Raw genomic sequence first — 27,033 nt, forward strand, 5'->3', positions numbered from 1 at the left:
CACTTCTGTTAAGTAGCTGGCAGTTGTTTCTGACCTCAGTGATTTCCACTTCCAGCTTACAGTTGAGAAAGTCCTGAGTTCTGCCTCATGCAATTGACAGCATCCCAGGATTTCTTTGTGGTAGAATTAGGCCATTTCTCTTCCTCAAGGAGAACTCCCAGGTCATTTATATATAACGAAATTATTATAGGGTTCCTTAACCACTCTGGTTTGCTTTCACATCTTCATCTTGCTACAACAATGAACTAGAACTTCTGGCAAGTCTTATCACACCTCTCCCTAATCCTCCCTCACATCTCACACTCATATCTGCATTAAGTTCATTTTGCTGTGGTGCACTTTTCACTCTTGATGATGAGCCTTTAGACAGGCCATCACTTTCCTCAGGGCTCCTTTTACCTCCTTATTTCTAATGGTGTAAATAAAGGGATTCAGGAGTGGGGTGAGTATAGTATTTAGCACAGACACCACCTTGTTAATCTTAGAGGAGGAGTGTGTTGTGGGTCTCAGGTACATGAACAGAACAGCTCCATATAGCAGGGAGACCACTGTCAGGTGAGAAGCACAGGTAGAGAAAGCCTTCTGGCCGCCAGTGGCTGAAGGAGTCCGGAGGATGGTGGACAGGATGTAGATATAAGAAATCATAGTAAAGAGGAGTGACCCTGGGATCACCAGGATGGTTGCCAGGAGTCCCAGTAGCTCCAGAAGGCTGGTATCTGCACAGGCAGCTTTCAAGATGGGCCCAACATCACAGTAGAAATGATTGATGACATTGTTGCCACAAAATGGCAACTGGATGAGCAGCAGCATCTGACAAAAGACAATGGTGAAGCCCATCACCCAGGAGCTGAGGGCCAGCTGCAGGCAGAGGTTGTTGGTCATGATGGTGGGATAGTGAAGGGGCTTGCAGATGGCCAGGTAGCGGTCAAAAGACATGACAGTGAGGATGAAGAACTCGGTCGTGCCCAGGAAGAAGTGTGAGAAGGCCTGAAGCAGGCAGCAGGGAATGCAGATAACTGTCCTTGCCACCACGAAGGTCTCTAGCAGTTTGGGGATGACCGTGGTGGTATACCAGATCTCCAGGAAGGACAAGTTGCAAAGGAAGAAGTACATTGGAATTTGTAGCCTGGGCTCAGCCCAGATGATGGCAAGAATGAGTCCATTGCCTACAAGGGTTAGTATGTAGATGAGAAAGATCACTATAAAAAGAGGGAGTTGTAGTCCTTGGATGTCAGGAAAGCCTAGGAGGATGAACTCTGTGATTGTCGAGCCATTTCTCATGTCCTTTGATATTCTAGAAAAACCGGCAAGAAAGTAACTCCTTAAATTCTAACACCATACCCGAATATAGTTCAGACATAAAAAAAGGAAGATTCTGACTCTAATTTTTTAAGGTCCTTCAGAACACACACATGTACATACACATACACACACGGCACCCTTCCTTACTGATGATTCGGCTTTTTCTTTGTTAGCCAAACCTGCTTTTAATGGACTTTGAAAGTATCAAGTACACCCTATACAGCCATGAGAATAATCATTTAAAATGTCATTAATCCATAAATTATTTTAAATACATATTGTGCATAATGTCATGTGCATAAACGCAGCTTATAAGTTCATAAGATGTTAATCCCCCACTCCCATATAATATTCTGAAAGAGAATTCTTGGCTTTTATATTGTAGAAATGTTTACAATATATTAGTGCTGAGATACAACTTAGATAATGGAACAGATGTTTTTATAAGTATCTACTTCCAAATTCCAATTCAAACTCATTTTTTAAGAAGACTAAAAAAATTTGCACAACTAAATTCATAAAACTGCTCAGGAAGTAGGGAAATGTACTATACTTTGATGTAAAATTCCAAGCCAAACGGAATCAGGTCTTGGTACACAGTAAATACCTAATAAATCTTTATTGGATTAAAATCTATAGATGCTAAGCTAAAAAAAAGTGAAAAAGATAGCAAATGCCAAGGATAACAAACTGGAAATTCTGGAATGTACATTTCTACCACAACCTTTTGTGGCTTATCTTTTTATACCAAGTAAAGCATTCCTGTTTGTATATGCAAATTCATAGGCTGAGAATTTTCTGTCTGTTCTACTAATAGTTGCTAGAAAAGAGTAATGTTGCTTTCTCTCTTCCATACTGTTCTCATTTGATATAGGTAGGGTAAATTGTGAAATGAATTGCACAATTTTCAAAGTACATAGGAAACCGCATGAAAGAGACAGCTCGCAGTTCATTGATCTATTGCTTAATTCTTCCCTCATATGAGAGAACAAGGATTTCCATTCCCTTCCATTTGCTAAACCAGAAAAGGATTAATCTTTGTCTGTAATGCCACCAGTTACAGTGCTTTTCCATGAAACTATGAGACAAAGAAATATTTGCTTTTGTACTAAAGGCAAATGAAACTGGCAGTGAGCCTGGTCCCTCTAGATAGGGTAGATATGAAATTATCCTCATTCTCCACACAGAGGAGATGGCAGTCTCTCGACTCCAGTATACAATTTCCAAGGGCTAAACATCCTGCAATTTGGAGAATTAGACCTATTAATTCTGCAAGCATTTGTTGAGAGCCTACTATGTTCCAACTCCTGCTAGGCACTTAAGGAGCTTATCATTTAGACAGGGAGAAAGAGTATATACAATAATTACCACATAACCCAATGAGTAAAACTGTAGAGCTGTGCAGAAATTGGAAGGACACAGAAGGAATCCCTTACCCAGGCTGCGCAAGGGTTAAAGGAGGTTTTCCCGAGAAGGAGGTGTGCAAGCTGAGTCCTAGAGGTGAGTGAGTGGGGGAGGGAAAAACACATTCCAGACAAGAATCCTAGGTCTCTGGAAACAGAGCTGGAGCAGAGGATCCAGCCTGAGCTGAAGCTGGGACTCAGGCTTGTCCTGGCTTGTTTGATAAACTAAGAGGTGGGGTAGACCTCTGTGAGTCCGTTTACGTGACAGTTTCTCGAGGCTCTTGGAGGGGAAAATCTTGAGTCAGGAGTTTGCTAACATGAGACAAATGTGTGCCAATGTATGTGCATCTGTGTGAGCGTGTGTGTGGTGTGGACAGCGTGGTGTCATCCTACCACCCCAACACATACACACACATACATGCTTCTATGTAAGCTTAACGGAGGAAGGGGCTGCAGGGGGTGCCTGGATGACCTCCTTTGAGGTCCTGTCACAGACAGCCCTGCTGTGCTCTTCAGGCCACAAAGTGGGGCATGTCTTAGAGGGAAAGACATATTCTCTCTGTGTTTCTCAGGAACGTGGCTTAGCATTGGCATCACAGGGACCCAGGAGTATCAGCACTTGTGTCAGCAGAAATGAAGCCAGCAAAAGTGGTGGAACCAGGTGAGAGCAGTGGTTCCCAGCCCAGGAGAAGGGAGGCAGAGCAAGAAAAGGCTCAGGGACCAGGCGGTGTCACCCAGACAGCCAAATGCACTGGGTCGTGGGTGCACCTGCAGTTCTGGGTGACTTTGACCTGGAGTTAGCAGGTAAAAGCAATATTCAGAAAAACACAGGAAAGTAACCTTCAGAGCCTGAGGTTACAGAAGTTAAAATACTGGACAAGAGGTAGCCATCTGCATGCTTATCAAAATTTAATTGTATACTCTAGGTGCTTCCATTTCCTTTAGAAAAGTCACAATGTGTAGGGTCATTCGGTGTTCCTCCTTTTTTTCCCATATTGATCAGGCACTAAGTCCTGTTAATTTTACCTCCTTACTAACTCTCCACTCTGCTTCCTTATTTCTATCTTATCTGAGGCTACTTGATTTCATGCCATTGTCTTTCATCATGACAAAAGAGCAGCTTCCTAGCTGGACTCCTTGTTACCTGACTTGCCGCACTATGTTCTATCCATTTTTCAGGTGGTTGCAAGGGGGGATCACCCTAGAACACAATTCTGACCTTGTCACTCAGAACCTTGAGGGTCATACCCAAAGTCTTTAGCATGATGTTCGAGGCTGTGGATGATCTGGCCTTACCTACCTTTCCGGCCTCCATCCATTTTTCCTTCTCTCCCCATTCCATACTCGATACATATTGAATTACTGTGACTTAGAGGTTGGTTCCTCTGGCCTGTTTTCATAAATAAACTTTAACTGGAACACAGCCATGCTGGTTTGTTAATATACTTTCCGTGGCTGCTTTCACGCTACAAGGGCAGAGTCTGATAGTTGTGACAAGAGGCCATGTGGCCCTCAAAACCTAAAATAGTCACTTTCTGACACTTTACAGAAACAGTTTTCTGACCCCTGCTTTAGTTCCTGAAAGTGCTGTTCTCTCTCGCCTCCTAGCTGCTGCACATGCTGTTCCCTCTGTCTGGAATACCCTCCTCCACTCTCTCCATCATTTGGATAAATCTTACCTGACTTGAGATCTCAGTTTAGGAGCCACCTCAATTTCAGTCTGGTTAAGGAGATGCTCTTAATGTGCTTCCATATCTGTGCCTATCTATATCTGCACAGTCACAGAATTGTATTTCCCGTTTATTTGGTGGGCCTCGTCCACAGACTCTAAGGCAATATATCTATCTGCAAGGGTCTGGCACAAAATCAGCCCTCAAAAAATATTTCTTTGGATGATTATCTAAATGGGATAGCTTGTTGGTACTGTGTCTCTGGTTATCAGTTTGTGTACCCTGATGCAGGCATATGTTTCTATGTGCTAGCTCTTACATTTCAAATACTGGAGACATATCACGGCAGGGGACTGTTTGTTGAATAATTTGTCTCTGACTGCTTCTGCTTCCAGCTTTTCTTTATGTGAGTTTTGCTGCATGCAAACCTTTCTGCCTCATTTTCCCCTCATCTGTGATATGCTGCTTCTCGCCTTGCTCTGGTTATTCTTCTAGCTTCTCCAGACTGCCCTAAGTACAGTTAACTTTCTTAGCCCATTAAATGCTCGGTGATTTGTGGATTGAGTTGAGTCTTTTTAATTTTTTTTTTTTTTTCTGAGCTATGGTTGTTGCTGTCAAGGCTTTTGCAATTATCTTAAGCTTTTCAAAGTATCAGAAGAAGTAAAAAAGAAGAAAAGTATTAATGCATTTTTGCGTTTATTTTCTGTTCTGGATTTGGCTAATGACAATATATCCTGAGCCTTGGGATTTGTTTTGTTTTGTTTTAAAATTGTGAATGGGATCCAATTTTAATTTTTCAAAGCTATAGATTCCATAACGGGAAACAGTGCATCCAGAATCCCTACTTGTGGAACTGCACCGAACTGGAATGCAGATAAAGATAACCAGTTTGAAATTCATCCCAAGGACTGATGGTTCTAGGAATGAATAAAGACTTCTTTCATTTAGGAAGGTCGAAGTCCAGATAATTGTTATTAATCTTCTGCATGAGAGTTTTCTCCATGAATTTACTTCAAGGCATCAAGGTTAGCTATATCTACTCATTCTGGAGAAAAGCAAAACTTTATCCAAAATAGTTTTCTATCCCTTTCTGTGACAAAGCAATACTCACAGCACACTGATTCCCAGGGAAACACTTCTGGTCCTGGGTGTGTCCTTGTCCAGGTGGACTGAAAGAAAAGGAGAGAGATTGGGTTCAAGTCACTCTAATTGAAAAGAAAATGTCCTTTTCTTTTCTGCAGCAGGAATGCAAATCTCTCTCTCTAGAATTTAAGACAAGTTCTGTTTTGCATCACTGAATTCTATTCGAGTAAAGAGTTCTTCAGCATTTAGGAGAATTGTATCAAGAGCGATTAATACATCAGTTCACATTAGGTCAAGATTTCCTCTCTTAAAATAACAATTTGTTAGTGGGACACTTCCGTAGCTTCCTCTGGGACATCGGTCTCTTTGCATGTGAGCCAGAGACTCCCAGGAGACAAGGCTCACTAAAAGTTTACTCACAATTCAAACTGAGGAATTTGCGGTTTTCTGAATTCTCATTGGTACTAATCATCCCTGAACTCCTGAAATAATTAGTTGAAGTCTGAGACTCCATGTTTTGTTTTGTTCTGTTTTTTTTTTGCACTTTGGCTCTTGAATCAATGTCTCTAAGAAGGGAAATCAGTGGTACCTCAATAATTAAATGGGGCTCTCTAATGAATGGAATTGAATAAAGGTTGGAAATCAGATCAATGATATGAAAAATGGCCACGTATGCTGGAATGCAAGAGGAAACCAGGAATGCAAGAGGAAACAGAGTCGATTTGAATTTGCCTTTCTTGTGAACTGTTCAATGGTGATAAGTGAAAAGCCAGGGGCCTGAAATGCTGAGGGTTACATAGAGAGTTGATGGATGTAGCCAATTTAACTAATTGTTGGAAGAAACTCTCTGCCAAACAGGAAAATAAAATTGATATTGTAACTTTTTTAAAATCAATTTTATTGAGGCGTAACTCACATAGAATAAAATGCACTCATTTTAAGTATACATTTCAATGAATACCCACATAACCATCACTCCAATTAAGATATAGAAAATGCTCTCTACTCCAAAAAAGTTTCCTTGTACCCACTTGCACTTAGTCAGTCTCAACACTGTCTCTCCCACCCCAACAACCACTGATCTGATTGATTTCTATGTCTATTGATTAGTTTGCCTGTTCAATAATTTTATATAAATGGAATCATACAGCATATATGCACTTCCACGCCTCACTGCTTTTGCTTAACAAACTGTTTTTGACATTCACCCATGTTGTTGAGTACAAAAAGTTCCTTCCTTTAAGTTGCTGAGCAGTGTACCATTGTAAGAATAAATCACACTTTATCTGTTTAATAGCTGATGAATATTTGGGTTGTTTCGTTTTGACCATCATTAAAGCTGTGGAGAACACTCATGTAGAAATCTTTTTGTGGTCATATGTTTTCATTTATCTTGGAAAAATGAGTAAGAATGAAATTCCTGAGTCACAAGTTAAGTGTATGTTTAACTTTTTTTTTTTTTTTGCATTCTTTTTTTTTTTTAATTCAGTTTTATTGAGATATATTCACAGACCATACAGTCATCCATGGTATACAATCAACTGTTCACAGTATGATCATATAGTTATGCGTTCATCACCACAATCTATTTCTGAACATTTTCCTTACATCAGAAAGAATCAGAATAAGAATAAAAAATAAAAGTGAAAAGAGAATACCCAAACCATCCCCCCATCCCACCCTATTTGTCATTTAGTTTTTACTCCCATTTTTCTACTGATTTTTTTTCAATTTTTTAACTTTGTTTTTCAAAAAATTAAAAACAAACAGGCAAACAACAACCAAAAAAAAAAACCCCACAACATTTCAAACAAAGCAATGGATTAAGGAAAACAAATAACCTAAAATAACTACTTTGCTTCCAATATGTTCCTACCATACCCCAAGAAAATTAATAAACCATGTACAAACAGAGGAGTAAGAAAAACAAATAATCTAAAATAACTACATTGCTTCCAACATGTTCCTACCATACCCCAATAAAATTAACAACCCCTAAGAAAACAAAGGAATAAGAGAAAAAAAAAACCTAAAATAACTCTGTTGCTTCCAACATAATCTTACTATATCCAAGAAAGTTGACAAACCATAATCATTCCTGAGCATTCCCATAACATTTAGATTACCCTCCATAGTTTATCTGTTCTTATTAGATTATCATTCCCCCTCCACTAATTGGTATCTCTAGGTCCCCTACATTCTACAGTATAAAACATTGTACATTTTTCACAGAATTCACATTAGTGGTAACATACAATATCTCTCGTTTTGTGCCTGGCTTATTTTGCTCAGCATTATGTCTTTTTTTTTTTTTTTTTTTTTTTTTAATCTTCATTTTATTGAGATATATTCATATACCACGCAGTCATACAAAACAAATCGTACTTTCGATTGTTCACAGTACCATTACATAGTTGTACATTCATCACCCAAATCAATCCCTGACACCTTCATTAGCACACACACAAGAATAACAAGAATAATAATTAGAGTGAAAAAGAGCAATTGAAGTAAAAAAGAACACTGAGTACCTTGTCTGTTTGTTTCCTTCCCCTATTTTTCTACTCATCCATCCATAAACTAGACAAAGTGGAGTGTGGTCCTTATGGCTTTCCCAATCCCCTTGTCACCCCTCATAAGCTACATTTTTATACAACTGTCTTCAAGATTCATGGGTTCTGGGTTGTAGTTTGATAGTTTCAGGTATCCACCACCAGCTACCCCAATTCTTTAGAACCTAAAAAGGGTTGTCTAAAGTGTGCGTAAGAGTGCCCACCAGAGTGACCTCTCGGCTCCTTTTGGATTCTCTCTGCCACTGAAGCTTATTTCATTTCCTTTCACCTCCCCCTTTTGGTCAAGAAGATGTTCTCTGTCCCACGATGCCGGGTCTACATTCCTCCCCGGGAGTCATATTCCACGTTGCCAGGGAGATTCACTCCCCTGGGTGTCTGATCCCACGTAGGGGGGAGGGCAGTGATTTCACCTTTCAAGTTGGCTTAGCTAGAGAGACAGGGCCACATCTGAGCAACAAAGAGGCATTCGGGAGGAGGCTCTTAGGCACAACCATAGGGAGGCCTAGCCTCTCCTTTGCAGCAACCGTCTTCCCAAGGGTAAAACCTGTGGTAGAGGGCTCAACCCATCAAACCACCAGTCCCCTATGTCTGTGGTCATGTTAGCAACCATGGAGGTGGGGTAGGCGAATACCCCTGCATTCTCCACAGGCTCCTCAAGGGGGCACTGCATCTTTTTTTTTCCCTTGTTTTTTTTTTTTTTTTTTTTTTAACTTTCCCTTCTTTTTTAAATCAACTGTATGAGCAAAAAGTTAAAAAGAAAACAAACATACAATAAAAGAACATTTCAAAGAGACCATAACAAGGGAGTAAGAAAAAGACAACTAACCTAAGATAACTGCTTAACTTCCAACATGTTCCTACTTTACCCCAAGAAAGTTACATAATATAGCAACATTTCTGTGAACTTGCTCCTACTATATCCATCAGAAATTAACAGACCATAGTCATTCCTGGGCATCCCCAGAACGTTAAATAGCTTATCTGTTCTTCTTGGATTATTGTTCCCCCTTCCTTAATTGCTCTCTATTGCTAGTTCCCCTACATTCTACATTATAAGCCATTTGTTTTACATTTTTCAAAGTTCACATTAGTGGTAGCATATAATATTTCTCTTTTTGTGCCTGGCTTATTTCGCTCAGCATTATGTCCTCAAGGTTCATCCATGTTGTCATATGTTTCACGAGATCGTTCCTTCTTACTGCCGCGTAGTATTCCATCGTGTGTATATACCACATTTTCTTTATCCACTCATCTGTTGAAGGACATTTGGGTTGTTTCCATCTCTTGGCAATTGTGAATAATGCTGCTATGAACATTGGCGTGCAGATATCTGTTCGTGTCACTGCTTTCCGATCTTCCGGGTATATACCGAGAAGTGCAATCGCTGGATCGAATGGTAACTCTATATCTAGTTTTCTAAGGAACTGCCAGACTGACTTCCAGAGTGGCTGAAGCATTATACAGTCCCACCAACAATGAATAAGAGTTCCAATTTCTCCACATCCCCTCCAGCATTTGTAGTTTCCTGTTTGTTTAATGGCAGCCATTCTAACCGGTGTTAGATGGTATCTCATTGTGGTCTTAATTTGCATCTCTCTAATAGCTAGTGAAGCTGAACATTTTTTCATGTGTTTCTTGGCCATTTGTATTTCCTCTTCAGAGAACTATCTTTTCATATCTTTTGCCCATTTTATAATTGGGCCGACTGTACTATTGTCATTGAGTTGTAGGATTTCTTTATATATGCAAGATATCAGTCTTTTGTCAGATACATGGTTTCCAAAAATTTTTTCCCATTGAGTTGGCTGCCTCTTTACCTTTTTGAGAAATTCCTTTGAGGTGCAGAAACTTCTAAGCTTGAGGAGTTCCCATTTATCTATTTTCTCTTTTGTTGCTTGTGCTTTGGGTGTAAAGTCTAGGAAGTGGCCGCCTAATACAAGGTCTTGAAGATGTTTTCCTACATTATCTTCTAGGAGTTTTATGGTACTTTCTTTTATATTGAGATCTTTGGTCCATTTTGAGTTAATTTTTGTGTAGGGGGTGAGGTAGGGGTCCTCTTTCATTCTTTTGGATATGGATATCCAACTCTCCCAGCCCCATTTGTTGAAAAGACCATTATGGCTCAGTTCAGTGACTTTGGGGGCCTTATCAAAGATCAGTCGGCCATAGATCTGAGGGTCTATCTCCAAATTCTCAATTCGATTCCATTGATCTCTATGTCTATCTTTGTGCCAGTACCATGCTGTTTTGGCAACTGTGGCTTTATAATAAGCTTCAAAGTCAGGGAGTGTAAGTCCTCCCACTTCGTTTTTCTTTTCTAGAGTGTCTTTAGCAATTCGAGGCATCTTCCCTTTCCAAATAAATTTGATAACTAGCTTTTCCAAGTCTGCAAAGTAGATTGTTGGAATTTTGATTGGGATTGCATTGAATCTGTAGATGAGTTTGGGTAGAATTGACATCTTAATGACATTTAGTCTTCCTATCCATGAACATGGAATATTTTTCCATCTTTTAAGGTCCTCTTCTATTTCTTTTAGTAGAGTTATGTAGTTTTCTTTGTATAGGTCTTTTATATCTTTGGTTAAGTTGATTCCTAGGTACTTGATTTTTTTAGTTGCTATTGAAAATGGTATCTTTTTCTTGAGTGTCTCTTCTGTTTGTTCATTTCTAGCATATAGAAACATTACTGACTTATGTGCATTAACCTTGTATCCCGCTACTTTGCTAAATTTGTTTATTAGCTCTAGTAGCTGTATCGTCGATTTCTCAGGGTTTTCTAGATATAAGATCATATCATCTGCAAACAATGACAGTTTTACTTCTTCTTTTCCAATTTGGATGCCTTTTATTTCTTTGTCTTGCCGGATTGCCCTGGCTAGCACTTCCAGCACAATGTTGAATAACAGTGGTGACAGCGGGCATCCTTTTCTTGTTCCTGATCTTAGAGGGAAGGCTTTCAGTCTCTCACCATTGAGTACTATGCTGGCTGTGGGTTTTTCATATATGCTCTTTATCATGTTGAGGAAGTTTCCTTCAATTCCTACCTTTTGAAGTGTTTTTATCAAAAAGGGATGTTGGATTTTGTCAAATGCTTTTTCAGCATCTATTGAGATGATCAATTGATTTTTCCCTTTTGACTTGTTAATGTGTTGTAATACATTGATTGATTTTCTTATGTTGAACCATCCTTGCATGCCTGGAATGAACCCCACTTGGTCATGGTGTATGATTTTTTTAATGTGTCTTTGGATTCGATTTGCAAGTATTTTGTTGAGGATTTTTGCATCTATATTCATTAGGGAGATTGGCCGGTAGTTTTCCTTTTTTGTAACATCTTTGCCTGGTTTTGGTATTAGATTGATGTTAGCTTCATAAAATGAGTTAGGTAGTGTTCCATTTTCTTCAATGTTTTGAAAGAGTTTGAGTAAGATTGGTGTCAGTTCTTACTGGAAAGTTTGGTAGAATTCCCCTGTGAAGCCATCTGGCCCTCGGCATTTATTTGTGGGAAGATTTTTGATGACTGATTGGATCTCTTTGCTTGTGATGGGTTGGTTGAGGTCTTCTATTTCTTCTCTGGTCAGTCTAGGTTGTTCATATGTTTCCAGGAAATTGTCCATTTCCTCTACATTATCCAGTTTGTTGCCATACAGTTGTTCATAGTATCCTCTTATAATTTTTTTAATTTCTTCAGGATCTGCAGTTATGTCACCTTTTTCATTCATTATTTTGTTTATATGGGTCTTCTCTCTTTTTGATTTTGTCAGTCTAGCTAGGGGCTTGTCAATCTTGTTGATCTTCTCAAAGAACCAACTTTTGGTGATATTTATCCTCTCTATTGTTTTTTTGTTCTCTATGTCATTTATTTCTGCTTTAATCCTTGTTATTTCTTTTCTTCTACTTGGTTTAGGATTGGTTTGCTGTTCATTTTCTAGCTTCTTCAGTTGATCCATTAGTTCTTTGATTTTGGCTCTTTCTTCCTTTTTAATATATGCGTTTAGTGCTATAAATTTCCCCCTTAGCACTGCTTTTGCTGCATCCCATAGGTTTTGGTATGTTGTGTTCTCATTTTCATTCGTCTCTATATATTTAGCAATTTCTCTTGCTATTTCTTCTTTAACCCACTGATTGTTTAGGAGTGTGTTGTTTAACCTCCAGGTATTTGTGAATTTTCTAAGTCTCTGATGGTTATTGACTTCTAATTGTATTCCATTGTGGTCAGAGAATGTGCTTTGAATAATTTCAATCTTTTTAAATTTATTGAGGCTTGTTTTATGTCCCAGCATATGATCTATTCTGAAGAAAGTTCCATGAGCACTAGAAAAGTATGTGTATCCTGGTGATTTGGGATGTAATGTCCTGTATATGTCTGTTAAATCTAATTCATTTATCAGATTGTTTAGGTTTTCAGTTTCCTTATTGGTCTTCTGTCTGGTTGATCTATCTATAGGAGAGAGTGATGTGTTGAAGTCTCCCACAATTATTGTGGAAACATCAATTGCTTCCTTTAGTTTTGCCAGTGTTTCTCTCATGTATTTTGTGGCACCTTGGTTGGGTGCATAGACATTTACTGATTGTTATTTCTTCTTGCTGAATTGCCCCTTTTATTAGTACGTAGTGGCCTTCTTTGTCTCTCAAAACATCCCTGCATTTGAAGTCTATTTTATCTGAGATTAATATTGCTACACCTGCTTTCTTTTGGCTGTAGCTTGCATGAAATATTTTTTTCCATCCTTTCACTTTCAGTTTCTTTGTGTCCCTGTGTCTAAGATGAGTCTCTTGTATGCAACATATTGATGGTTCATTTTTTTGGATCCATTCTGCGAATCTATATCTTTTAATTGGGGAGTTTAATCCATTTACATTCAACGTTATAACCGTGAAGGCATTTCTTGAATCAGCCATCTTATCCTTTGGTTTATGTTTGTCATATTTTTCCCCTCTGTCTATTAATATCCTTTATTGTACCGATACCGAATCTCTTTAGTACTGAACCTTTCTCCAAGTCTCTCTGTCCTTTCTTTGTTTCTCTGTCTGTAGGGCTCCCTTGAGTATCTCCAGTAGGGCAGGTCTCTTGTTAGCAAATTCTCTCAGCATTTGTTTGTCTGTGAAAAATTTAAGCTCTCCGTCAAATTTGAAGGAGAGCTTTTCTGGATAAAGTATTCTTGGCTGGAAATTTTTCCCACTCAGAATTTTAAATATATCGTGCCACTGCCTTCTTGCCTCCATGGTGGCTGCTGAGTAGTCACTACTTAGTCTTATGCTGTTTCCTTTGTATGTGGTGAATTGCTTTTCTCTTGCTGCTTTCAGAACGTGCTCCTTCTCTTCTGTGTTTGACAGTGTGATCAGTATATGTCTCGGAGTGGGTTTATTTGGATTTATTCTATTTGGAGTTCGCTGAGCATTTATGATTTGTGTATTTATGTTGTTTAAAAGATTTGGGACGTTTTCCCCAACAATTTCTTTGAATACTCTTCCTAGACCTTTACCCTTTTCTTCCCCTTCTGGGACACCAATGAGTCTTATATTTGGACGTTTCATATTATCTATCATATCCCTGAGGTCCATTTTGATTTTTTCAATTTTTTTCCCCATTCTTTCTTTTATGCTTTCATTTTCCATTCTGTCATCTTCGAGGTCACTGATTCATTGTTCAACTTCCTCTAGTCTTGTACTATGAGTGTCCAGAATCTTTTTAATTTGGTCAACAGTTTCTTTAATTTCCATAAGATCATCCATTTTTTTATTTAGTCTTGCAATGTCTTCTTTATGCTCTTCTAGGGTCTTCTTGATTTCCTTTATCTCCCGTACTATGGTCTCATTGTTCATCTTTAGTTCTTTGAGTAGCTGCTCTAGGTGCTGTGTCTCTTCTGGTCTTTTGATTTGGGTGCTTGGGCTTGGGTTATCCATATCGTCTGTTTTTTTCATATGCTTTATAATTTTCTGTTGTTTTTGGCCTCGTGGCATTTGCTGAACTTGATAGGGTTCTTTTAGGATTTGTAGACCAATTGAAGTCCTTATCTCTAATTTATCAGATCTACAGCTTCGTGGAGTACACTTTCTCTAACTAACCAGCAGGTGGTGTCCACGAGCCACCTGTTCTCCACAAGCCAGTTCTCCCCTGCTTAGCCTTTTTGGTGAGTGGGGGAGTGAGTCTTGTGGGGTCTAATTGGTGTACCAAGCTTGCGTGTGTAGTTGGTGTTGCCTGCCCTGTATATGGGGCGTGTTTCTGGGCAGTCAGGGAGTGGGGGGTGGCTCTAACAATCAAATCTCCCTGGTGATCTTAGAGTTTTAAAGCTGCTGCAATAGTCTAATCCTTCAGTTCAGTCCTGCCACAGTTTGTCTCTGCCACTGACCCACAAGTCCTTGGTATTGGCGTATGGCTCCTGAGACTTGCAAGTGGGCCCCTCTTCCAGGCCGTGCACCCCGGGTCCTCTGTTGAGGGATGACTGTGCTATGTCACAGGTGAGTGCCATTCCCCCAGGGCAGTTCTGGGCTGCTGGGCTGTGTAGAGAGGCTCCCAGTCTGCTGAAATGATGGCTGAATGGGGCTTTGTTAATTCACACTGCTCTAGCTTCCCAACTCTGGGACAATCAGCTGAGGTTGCAAGGAAGGCTAATGTCCACGCCCAGTTTTGTGGTGTGTGCCTGTTATTTGAAGCACTTCCGTCACACTGGGTTGTCTTGGGCAGTTCTGGGCTATGGGGCTGGCGATGGGCAGGAGTGTTTCCTGTCCACCAGGATGATGGCTGTGAGCGGACACCCCCCTTTTCTTGGGAAGTTGTGGTGTTTAGTGAATTTTCTCAGCCACTGGATTATTGCGTTTTGTCTCAGAGCTCTCCTAGTTCTGCTCTTGACTTGACCGGCCGAAATAGCAAGTCTTTGAAGCTTTGTGTATTGGGCTTCTTAGAGTAATTGTTTTAGAAAAAGAAAAAAGGATTAAAAAAAACAAAAAATAAAACAAAAAAAAAAAAGGGCCCTCCTCAGAGATCTAATGGGTTATTGAAATGCTAAGAGACAAAGCAACCAGGGCCATTAAGGAAAGGTCCACAGGGCAGAGAGATCAGCTTTTCTTCGGGATTTGCATATGCGCCTCAGGGCCCTTCCCCTGTCTATGTTCACCAGAACTCCAAAAATCCTCTGCTTTTATTTTGGAGTTTTTCGTGTTGTTTTTTTCTATGCCTGTCTCCTCTCTGCTGGGCTGGCTGCTCTCAGATTCTCTGTTGTCTGGTCTCAGTCTATCTATGGTTGGAGTTTGAATCAGTAGAATGAGTTTCCGATAAGGGCTGCCACTGCAGTTCTCCCTTCTCTTTCCCAGAGCTGACAGCCCCTCCTCCCACGGGACTGAGCCTGGCAGGGAGGGGCGCGGGTCCCCTGGCCGCAAAAACTTACAGATTTCGCTGATCTCAGCAGTTCCACATTTTCATGAGTGTTGTATGAAGTATGCCCAAAGTCAGATTGCTCTGTGGTGTCCAGTGCACGCAGTTCCTGGCTTTCTACCTACTTTCCTGGAGGAGTAACTAAAACATACAGCTCACCAGTCTGCCCTACATGCATTCTTCTATGTTTAACTTTTTAAGAAAGTCAAACTGTTCTCCAAAGTTTTGAACAATTTTACAGTCCCACAAACAATGGGTGCCATTGATGCCCCTAGCCCACCTCTTTCAGCTTTATTCACAGGCATCTTTGTTCAGTGTAGTTGCAATACTGTGCAACCATCACACAGTATTATGCTATTTCTGGATCTATACAATCAATCCTGCTGAACATTCTGTGGTCCTTCAGCATCAAATGCCTGATTTCTACCCTCTTTCTATCTCCTGGTAGCCTGTGTTATCAGCTTTAAGCTCTCAAAGTTTGCTCATTAATGTTAGATCTTATTGTGAGACTGTCCCGGCCCGCGGGATGATCAACGGAGGCTCTGATACCTGTAAGGGAGGAATGGTATGGGACAAGAGACACGAAGAATGACAGCAAGACAGGTTTCTTATCAAGCTGCAAAATTTTATTGAAGAGGCAGGGTATATATGCCCTGGAGGGAGAGGGGGTGGCTAATAAGGACAGGTAGCGGTCTGGGATTGGTGATTGCTGTTGCTGGGGTGGATGGCCAATGGGTGGCCACTGTTTAGGCGCGAACTAGCTACTGCTTAGGCGGGAACTACTGTTACTTCCTTGAAGAAGGCTAATTATAGCTTAGGCTGTTCTTGCATCAGCCCTGGCGGCCATGTTGCATGTCACCGGTATCGCTGAAGGTGAATATTATATATGCTACCCTAATTGTCCCCAACATGAGACCATACAGTATTTGTCCTTTTGTTTCTGGCTAACTTCATTCAACATAATGTCCTCAAGGTTCATCCATGTTATTATGTGTTCCGTGTCTTTGTTTGGTCTTACAGCTGCACAATATTCCATCATGTGTATGTACCACAGTTTGTTTATCCACTCATTCACTGATAGACATTTGGGCTGTTTCCATCTCTTGGCTATTGTGAATAATGCCGTGATAAACATCGGTTTACAAAAGTCCATTTGTGTCTTAACTTTCAGTTCCTCTGAAAGTAATGGAATAGCTGGGTCATGCGGCAAATCTGTACTTAGCTTCCTGAGGAACTGCCACACTGTCTTCCAGAGTGGTTGCACCATTCTATATTCCCACCAACAATGAATAAGTGTGCTTCTTTCTCCACATCCTCTCCAGCACTTGTAATTTTCTGTTTTTTTTTTTTTTTTGGATAATGGCCATTCTGATAGGTGTGAGATGATATCTCATTGTTTTGTTTTTTTTTTATATCTTCATTTTATTGAGATATATTCACATACCACGCAGTCATACAAAACAAATCGTACATTCGATTGTTCACAGTACCATTACATAGTTGTACATTCATCACCTAAATCAATCCCTGACACCTTCATTAGCACACACCCAAAAATAACAAGAATAATAATTAAAGTGAAAAAGAGCAATTGAAGTAAAAAAGAACACTGGGTACCTTTGTCTGTTTGTTTGTTTGTTTCCTTTCCCTATTTTTCTACTCATCCATCCATAAACTAGACAAAGTGGAGTGTGGTCCTTATGGCTTTCCCAATCCCATTGTCACCCCTCATAAGCTACATTTTTATACAATTGTCTTCGAGATTCATGGGTTCTGGGTTGTAGTTTGATAGTTTCAGGTATCCACCACCAGCTACCCCAATTCATTAGAATCTAAAAAGGGTTGTCTATATTGTGTAAGAGTGCCCACCAGAGTGACCTCTCGGCTCCTTTTGGAATCTCTCTGCCACTGAAGCTTATTTCATTTCCTTTCACATCCCCCTTTTGGTCAAGAAGATGTTCTCCGTCCCACGATGCCGGGTCTACATTCCTCCCCGGGAGTCATATTCCACATTGCCAGGGAGATTCACTCCCCTGGGTGTCTGATCCCACATAGGGGGGAGGGCAGTGATTTTACCTTTCAAGTTGGCTTAGTTAGAGAGAGAGGGCCACATCTGAGCAACAAAGAGGCATTCGGGAGGAGGCTCTTAGGCACAATTATAGGGAGACCCAGCCTCTCCTTTGCAGCATGTGGTTTTGATTTGCATTTCCGTAATAGCCAGTGAGGCTGAGCATTTTTTCATATGTTTTAGAGCCATTTGTATTTCCTCTTCAGAAAAATGTCCCTTCATGTCTTTTGCCCATTTTTTAATTGGGTTGTTTGTCATTCTGTTGTTGAGTTGTAGAATTGCTTTATATATTCAGGATATTAAACCCTTATCCTCTGAGTATATGCCAAGCAATGGAATAGCTGGGTCATATGGCAGATCTATACTTAGCTTCCTGAGGAAACTCCACACTGTCTTCCAGAGTGGGTGCACCATTCTACATTCCAACCAACAGTGAATAAGTGTGCCCCTTTCTCCACATCCTCTAGCACTTGTAATGTTCTGTTTTTTTGGATAATGGCTGTTCTGGTAGGTGTGAGATGATATCTCATTGTGGTTTTGATTTGCATTTCCCTAATAGCCAGTGAAGTTGAACATTGTTTCACATGTTTTTGAGCCATTTGTATTTCCTCTTTGGAAAAGTGTCTGTCCATGTCTTTTGCCCATTTTTTAAATTGGGTTGTTGGTCTTTCTGTTGTTGAGTTGTAGGATTGCTTTATATATTTGGGATATTAAACCCTTATCTGATATGTGGTTTCCAAATATTGTCTCCCATTGTGTAGGCTGCCTTTTTACCTTTCTGACAAAGTCCTTTGATGTACAAAAGTGTTTAATTTTGAGGAGATCCTATTTGTCCATTTGTTCTTTGGTTGCTTGCGCTTTGGGTGTAAGGTCTAGAAAACTACCTCCTGTCACAAGGTCTTTAAGAAATTGCCCTACATTTTCTTCTAAGAGTCTTATGGTCTTAGCACTAATGCTTAGGTCTTAGGTCCATTTCAAGTTAATTTTTGTATAAAGTGTGAGATAGGAGTCCTCTTTCATTCTTTTGGAAATGGATATCCAGTTCTCCAAACACCATTTATTGAAGAGGCTGCTCTGTCCCAGTTGCTTTGGCTTGACTGCCTTATCAAAGATCAATTGTCCGTAGATGCGAGAGTCTATTTTTGAACACTAAATTCGATTCCATTGGTCGGTATATCTATCGTTATGCCAGTACCATGCTGTTTTGAGACCTGTAGCTTTGTAATGTGCTTCAAAGTCAGGTAGTGTGAGACCTCCCACTTTGTTCCTCTTTCTCAAGATATTTTTGGCTATTTGGGGCAACTTGCCCTTTCAGATAAATTTGGTTATTGGTTTTTCTATTTCTGCAAAGTAAGTTGTTAGGATTTTAATTGGTATTGCATTGAATCTATAGATCAGTTTAGGTAGAATTGACATCTTAATTATATTTAGTTTTCCAACCCATGAACACTGTACATTCTTTCATTTTTTTTAGGTCCTGTTCAATTTCTTTTATCAGTTTCTTGTAGTTTTCTTTGTATAGGTCTTTTGTGGCCTTCATTGAGTTTGTTCCTAAATACTTGATTCTTTTGGTTGCTATTGTAAATGGTATTTTTTTCTTGATTTCTTCCTCTTGTTGTGCATTATTTGTGTATAAGAACACTATAGATTTTTGCATGTTGATCTTGTAGCCTGCCACTTTGCTGTATTCATTGATTAGTTCTAATAGCTTTGCTGTAGGTTTTCTGGATATTCTACATATAGAATCATGTCATCTACAAAGAGTGAAAGTTTTACTTCTTCCTCTCCAATTTGGATGCCTTTTGTTTCTTTTTCTTGTCTAAATTTCCAGCACAATGTTGAATAACAATGGTGACAGTGGGCATCCCTGTCTTGTTCCTGATCTTAGAGGGAAAGCTTTCAGTCTCTCCCCATTGAGTACAATGTTAGCTGTGGGTTTTTCATATACTGCCTTTATCATATTGAGAAAATTCCCTTCTATTCCTATCCTTTGAAGTGTTTTCATCAAGAAAGGATGTTGAATTTTGTCAAATGCCTTTTCTGCTTTGATCGAGATGATCAAGTGGTTCTTCTACTTTGATTTATTGACACGGTGTATTACATTAATTGATTTTCTTGTGTTGAACTCGCCTTGCATACTTGGAATAAACCCCACTTGGTTGTGGTGTGTAATTCTTTTAATGAGCTGTTGGATTCAATTTGCAAGTATTTTGTTGAGGATTTTTGCATCTATGTTCATTAAAGAGATTGGTCTCTAATTTTCTTTTTTTGTAGTATTTTTGTCTGATTTTGGTATTAGGGTGATGTTGGCTTCATAGAATGAATAGAGTTGCTTTCCCTTCTCTTTAATTTTTTTGAAGAGTTTGAGCAGGATTGGTACTAATTCTTTCTTGAATGCTTGGTAGAATTCACGTGTGAAGCCATCTGGTCCTGGGCTTTTCTTTTTTGGGAGCTTTTTGATGACTGACTCAATCTCTTTACTTGTGATTGATTTGCTGAGGTTGTCTATTTCTTCTTGAGTCAATGTTGGTTGTTTATGCTTTTCTAGGAAGTTGTCCATTTTGTCTAAGTTGTCTAGTTTATTAGCATTTAGTTGCTCGTAGTATCTTCTCATTATCTCCTTTATTTCTGCAGGGTCAGTAGTTAAGTTTCCTTTCCCATTTCTGATGGCATTTATTTGCATCCACTCTCTTTTTTGTTTTTTGTTAGCCTAGCTAGGGATCCATCAATTTTCTCTCAAAGAACCAACTTCTGGTTTTGTTGATTCCCTCTATTGTTCTCCAGTTCTCAATTTCATTTATTTCTTCTCTAATCTTTTTTATTTCTTTCCTTCTGTTTGCTTTGGGGTTAGTTTGCTGTTCTTTCTCTAGCTCCTCCAGGTGAACAGTTAATTCCTCAATTTTTGCTCTCTCTTCTCTTTTAATATAGGCGTTTAGGGCAATAAATTTCCCTCTCAGCACCACCTTTGCTGCATCCCATAAGTTTTGATATGTTGTGTTTTCATTGTCATTTACCTCGAGGTATTTACTAATTTCTCGCAATTTCTTCCTTTACCCGCTGGTTTTCTAACAGTGTGTTGTTTAGCCTCCATATATTTGTGAATTTTACAATCTTCTGTCTGTTATTTCCAACTTCATTCCATTATGATCCAAGAAAGTGTTTTTTACAATATCAATATTTTAAGATTTGCTGAGACTTGCTTTGTTACCCAACATGTGGTCTATCCTAGAGAATGTTCTGTGAGCACTTGAGAAAAATGTTTATCCTGCTGTTGTGGGGTGTAGTGTTCTATAAATGTCTGTCAAGGCTAGTTCATTTATCGTACAATTCAACATCTCTGTTTCCTTATTGATCCTCTGTTTAGATGTTCTGTCCATTGATGAGGGTGGTGTATTGAAGTCACCAACTATCATTGTAGAATTATCTAGTTCTCCTTTCAGTGTTCTCACTGTTTGCCTCATGAATTTTGGGGCATTCTGGCTTGGTGCATAAATATTCATGATTCTTATGTTTTCTTAATGAATTGACCCTTTTATTAGTATATATTATCCTTCTTTGTCTCTTTTAATTGTTTTACTTTTGAAGTCTAATTAGTCTGATATTAATATAGCTACTCCTTTTTTCTGGTTGCTGTTTGCATGAAATATCTTTTTCCAACCTTTCACTTTCAGCCTATTTTTGTCCTTGTGTCTAAAGAGAGTTTCTTGTAGACAGCATATAGATGGGTCCTGTTTTTTAATCCATTCTGCCAGTCTGTATCTTCTTATTGGGGACTTTACTCCATTTTGTCTTTTGGATTTTACATGTCATGTCTTATTTTCTCCTCTCTCTCCTTTACCCTTCATAATAATCTTCATTTCTACACTCTTCTCCAAACCTCTTTCATCCTGTTACTGCTGTCCTTTCACTTTTCTGGAGCTTTGAGAAAGATGTTTCTACCAGTTTTTGCTGGTTGTTTAAAGCTTTTGTGGCAGGATGGAGTCTTGAAGGATCTTACTCCACCATCTTGTAGCTCAGCTCATCATTTCACTTTTAACCTTTCTTATGTGTCTTTGCATTTAAAGTATGCTTCTAGTAGGCAACATATAGTTGGATCTTGCATTTTTTCCCCAGTTTGTCAATCTCTGTCTTTTAACTAGTGTATTTATTCAATTATATTTAATGTAATTACCAGTGTGGTTGGTTTTAGGTCTGCCATCTTGCTATCTGCTTTCTAGTTTTCCTGTCTCTTTGCTTCCCTGTCACTTTTTTGATCCTTTCATGGGAATATTGTCTAGTATTCCATTTTATCTTTTTTTATATTTCTTTGATTTTCATTGTTTGTGCTAATGTTTAATTTTTCACAGGCTTCCTGCATATAGTATTACATTGCTTTATGTATAATGTTAGACTCTTGCATGAAAATACAAGATTTTCTCCTTACACTTCGTGCATGTCTTACATTTCACTTCTACATTTGTTATGAACTCCATAATACATTGTTATAACTTGGTTTTAAACTGACAGTCATCTTTTAAAGAAACTTTGAAGCAAAAAATATTTTATATTTACCTTCCTATTTAACATTTCCAGTGGTCTTTTTTGTGTAGATTTTAGTATCAATTTTTCTTCAGTCTCAATAAATTCCTTTAAACTTACTTACAGTGAAAGTCTGATGGAAATTTTTTTCTCAGATTTTTGATGTTTGAAATTCTATTTGTATGGCCTTTATTTTTGAAGTATATTTTTACTCAATATAGAGTTCTAGGTTGACAGTTCATTTTCCCACATTAGTTTAAAGATATTGTTCCATTGTCTTCTGGTGTCCATGGTTTCTAATGAGTGATATAATTATATATGTTCTCATACAAATAATGTGTATTTTTAAAAAATAATGTGTGTTTTAAAAACAATCTCTGATTTTAATTTTTTTATCACTGATTTTCAGCAATTTAATTATGATATGCTTAGGTGTGATTTTCTTTTGTTTATCTTGTTTGAGAATTTTTTGAGATTTGAACATATGGCACCATATATTTTATCCAATTTGGAACAGTTTTGGTCAGTATTTTTTTGAATGTTTTTCTTCAAATATATATTTTTCCCATCCCTCTTTTTGTTACTCCAATTGCACATATATTAGACTGCTTGATATTGTCCCAAGGGCAACTGAGACTCTCTTTCTTTTGTTTTTAGCTGTTTCCCACCCTTTTCACCTGCAGTTTGAATAATTTGTATGCCCAGTCTCCAAATTCTTTTATTCTGAAGTATCCAATCAGCCACTAAACTCATCTAGTGAATTTTTCACTTATGTTCTAGGTAGATGGTCCATTTGCTTTTTCTTTTTAAAATATCTTCCATTTCCTTCTCTATTATTTTCCTATTTTTTAAAAATACCATAGAACATATTTATCATAGTTGTTTCAAATTCCTTGTCTGATAATTATATCATCTTTGTTATTTCTGGATATGATCCCATTGATTGACTTTTCATTTTGGACAATGTTTCCTTTTAATTTTTGTCCAATAATTTTTTTTTTATTGGATGCTAGACTTTATGATTGTTGTTGAATGTCTGGGTATTGTCTTCTTCCTTTAAAGAGTGTTGTAGTTAGTACTGGCAAGCTGTTAATTTACTTGCAGCTTTACATGATTCTTTCAAAATTTGTTTTTAATCTTTATTAGGGCACATATGAGCTTTATTCAGAGTAATTTCTATCACTAAGTCCTGGAGTCTCTTTAGGCACTGGGTGTTCATTGAGGGCTCTTCACCCTAATTGGTTGGATATCAAACATTTAACCCTCTGATAGCTCTGTAATTGTTCAGTTTTTACCTCCCCAATAATTTTCCTTCCTCTTATAGCTGTTCCTTGCCTTGTCTCCAACTTATGCTGGAATGTTCAGCTTACTATTCAGCCATACGTGATGTATATTTCCATAATTCTTTCTTTGCATGGATCCCTCTTTTCTCAGTCTTCCCCACAAATCTCAGCTATCTCAGCCACCTTGGGCTCTGAATTCTGTTTCTTTAAGTTATTAAAACTTCTGTGCCCTGCTTGGGTTTCCCTTCCCTGTTCTGCTGTCCAATAGATGCTTCCAGGCAGAAATCCCTGTAAATATTAGGATTTAACTAATATGTACCCATTTTCTCAGGAACCAATGTTCTTGACTGCCAGTTGTCCAATGTTTGAATAGTGGTTTCATATGTCTTGTCTAGTTTTTAAAGCTTTTAAGATGAGAGCATTAGTCCAGTAGAATCATTTTGCTACGGTTGGTTACTGAATTCTTCTAAAGTACTGGAATGGAAATTTGAAAGTGCAGATGTCCCTAAGAGATGATTTATTGAGACTCAGAGAGACTTGAGATAGTTTCAAAGCAAAGGAGGCAGCATGGGAAAGGGAGAAGATGGACATCTTAGGGAAGAAAGCTTTTCTGCAGCAAAAGTTAATAGAGGAATCACATATCCCATTTAGGTGTATAGCTACTAATGCTAACGTTACTGATATTATTTTCTTACCACCTTTCAGAGCATTCTTGACCCAATATTCTGTCTTTTTTGACAACTGTACCTTCTTTTCCCTCAGCAAGTTGACTCCTTCTTCTCTGCCTAAATAAGGCACAGTTCTCCATCTTAAAAACTGAAGACAACTTCCCTGCCCCAAAGCCCCACAGCCAACTATCCAGCTGTCTTGGATTGCTTTTATTGCAAAATTTATTAAGTAGTATGTACTTTCACCCTTATATCTTTTCTCATCTTTAGTTTCCTGAGATTTGGTTTCCACTACATAATTTTACTGAATTCCTAAGGAGATTCTTAAATTTTCTTCTTATCTTTCAAATCCAAAGGGATTCTCTTATTGCTCATTTAAAAAAAATCAACCATTAAAAGTCAGTACCACTGGCTACCTCTTTTTTGGAACTTGCTTCTCTCCCATTTTTTTTTTTTTTTTTGACATTACCGAGTCTTATCTTCTCTGTCTACACTTCCTCCTTTGTTTTTTATTCTTGTGTGTGTGGGGGAGGTAATCTTAGTGTTTCCTAATTTATTCTTTCTTTTCTGTAAAGATAGCCAGTCCCAACAATGACCAAAATATATTCAATTTGGTATCTTGTTTAAACAAAAACCCTTTAGTTTCATGTGTGGGATGAAGTAACACCACCCTATTGAATTCCTCTATGTTTTGGTTAGACCACCCTTTTTATTATAGAATATTCAGCAAACTTGTCACCTGTCTTGGAATACTCTGGACATTTAAATCCAATTGCTAGATGATATCTTTATGTAATTCAGGCTTGGGGTCTCCAATGGGGAAGATTTAAAGCTCATTCATAATTAGAATATTTACAATGTATTTGGAAGTTGAGGTGGTCCCTGAATGAAGTGAAATACAGGAAAGCACTCTGGAAATCCTGAGACAAAAATCACCATACATGAGAGATCTGGTAAGCAGGCTTGGCTTAACAGCAGGGACTGAATTTTAGACAAGACACTGATGTTTCAGTTTGAGTGTGAGGATATCTTTTCCTCTCTTCCCTCATGTTCCCCCCTGAAGTGCTTGTGCGCTCTGGGAAAGAGAGGGAGGAGAGTTAAATGGAAGTGCTTTGTCACTAGGGAACCAAATAGCCCTAGGAATATGCCTGTCACTCAGAAGGCTGCCTCACACAGGCACCAGACCTGAATAAACAGGAATAGAGATTGTACAGCGATATTAACAGGTTCTAGCATGCACTGGAGCATGCAGCTAATGGAGGAGAAGCAAAACGTACAATGTTCAGAACCAGAAATGAGTTTGTGAAAATTCTTCCCGTCATCAGTTATGTGAAACTCTAAGCACACGGTTTCATTGATGCCTATTCAAAGCATAAATTCTCTCCTTTTGGGGTGTACTCTGTAATGCAGCATATGTTATTACAAATGCATATAGAAGTTTTCTGAAATTTGACCCAAATCCTATAAATTTCAATATTAAAAATAATATTGTATAGTAGCACAACATTGTGAGCATAATTAATAGCACTGTATTGTATATTTGAATGTGGTAAAAAGGGAAAGTTTTAGGTTGTATATATATTACTAGAATAAAAATTTTTTAAGAAATCCATGGGACTCTACAAAAAAAGAACATTGGGAAGCTAGAAATAACTTTTCTAAGGATTCAATAAAAAAAAGACAAATGTCAGTAAACCCTGTAGAGGAAAATCTGAATTAACTTTCCATACTCTCTATAGAAAATGATATTGAAAATCATTACCATGTGATCAAAGAATATGCAGCTAAAAACACAGGAAAACTTATAGAAGATCAGCTTGTAAAACTGTGTTATTTTTCTGGATTGTGTGGTATTTAAAGTATTTTTTTGCTTTATACAATTGCAATTTGTTGTTTAATTTGTTGGATCCCTCATGCAAATAGGAATGATGAAAACATAGGCTACCAGTTAATGGCTTTCCTCTGAGTTGGCAGCCATCACCAAGAAAACATCTTGGTTCTTCCTGACTTATAAAACATGAAATGTTATCTCCCTTTTCAGAACTCAAGATACCTCAGACTGGTTGGTGAAGCTTCTGGGTTTTGAAAAGACTTGCTGGCACAGAAAAGAGAAATGGTATATGGAAGCTGAACAGAACTGGGAAGTTTCCCAGTTGCCCTTTGAAAAGTGAGGTCAAGTATCAGCACATTTACAGACTCAGAGCATTGCTCCAAAAGTTCAGTTTTCTATTTTGCAATGCTGCAGCTGGGGTTACAAATTCAAGCATAAAATTTGTGGCTGACCCAAATTGGAAGGAAGTATGAATTCCTCAAAATAAGAAATAATAATAGCAATGACAATGATAATCAAAGTAAACGTTTACCTAGTGCTTATTACATGCTGGGTACTACTCTAAATACTTTTACAGAGATTTTAAGTCTAATCTTTATAACAACCATATGAGGTAGTTACTGCTGTTATTACAATTTTATAGGTGGAGTAATTTGACTAAGATCAGACAGCGCGTAACGACAGATTTGAATCCAGAAAACACAATTCTAGAGTTTGTGTTTGAGAAAATAGTCTTTCTGGAAGAAAAGGAAGCATTTCTAAAACAAGCAAAAATGCAAAAGAAACCACAAAGTGGTGCAATGACATAGAAAGAAATGTCAGGCCCAAATGTCTTCGTGGCTTCTGCATTCCTCTTTGCATTGCTAGATAATCCTCTCAGACTTTTTCCCAGGACAAGAAACCTGATCTGCAGCAGGAGATACTTAAGCCCCTAAGATCAAGTGGTTCGGTTTCTATCCTCAGTAAGTTCTGAAGATTGGATTCTTGCCTGGATTGCAAGGCCCCATTTTTTCTTCATTTCCCAGCCTTGCACAATCCAAAACAGCTGTAATAACTGGGCTTCTCCTGGATCCCCTCCTAGGGTTGAAGTCTTGTCCCCCAAGGTAGCAGGGAACTTCACTACTGTTGGTTAGCTACCTGGAAGCCTAATGCCTACCTACTCTGGTGTATTAGTTAGGGTTCTCTAGGGAAACAGAATCAATGAGAGATATCTATGAATATAAGATTTATAAAAGTGACTCACACAACTGTGGGTATGC

General features: G+C 38.5%; 1 protein-coding gene across 1 annotated transcript; it reads right to left on the reverse strand.

The window, feature by feature from the left end:
• Positions 1-342: 342 nt before the first annotated feature.
• LOC119535733 (olfactory receptor 6X1) lies at positions 343-27,033 on the reverse strand. Its single transcript, XM_037838054.1, has 3 exons — positions 27,018-27,033; positions 5,487-5,544; positions 343-1,294 (listed from the first exon to the last, which is right to left on the reverse strand). Exon 3 carries the CDS (start codon positions 1,279-1,281, stop codon positions 343-345), a length of 939 nt encoding a protein of 312 aa, XP_037693982.1. The 5' UTR covers positions 1,282-1,294; positions 5,487-5,544; positions 27,018-27,033.

Source organism: Choloepus didactylus, chromosome 6 (genome assembly GCF_015220235.1).
Source record: "Choloepus didactylus isolate mChoDid1 chromosome 6, mChoDid1.pri, whole genome shotgun sequence".
Lineage (NCBI taxonomy): Eukaryota > Metazoa > Chordata > Mammalia > Pilosa > Megalonychidae > Choloepus > Choloepus didactylus.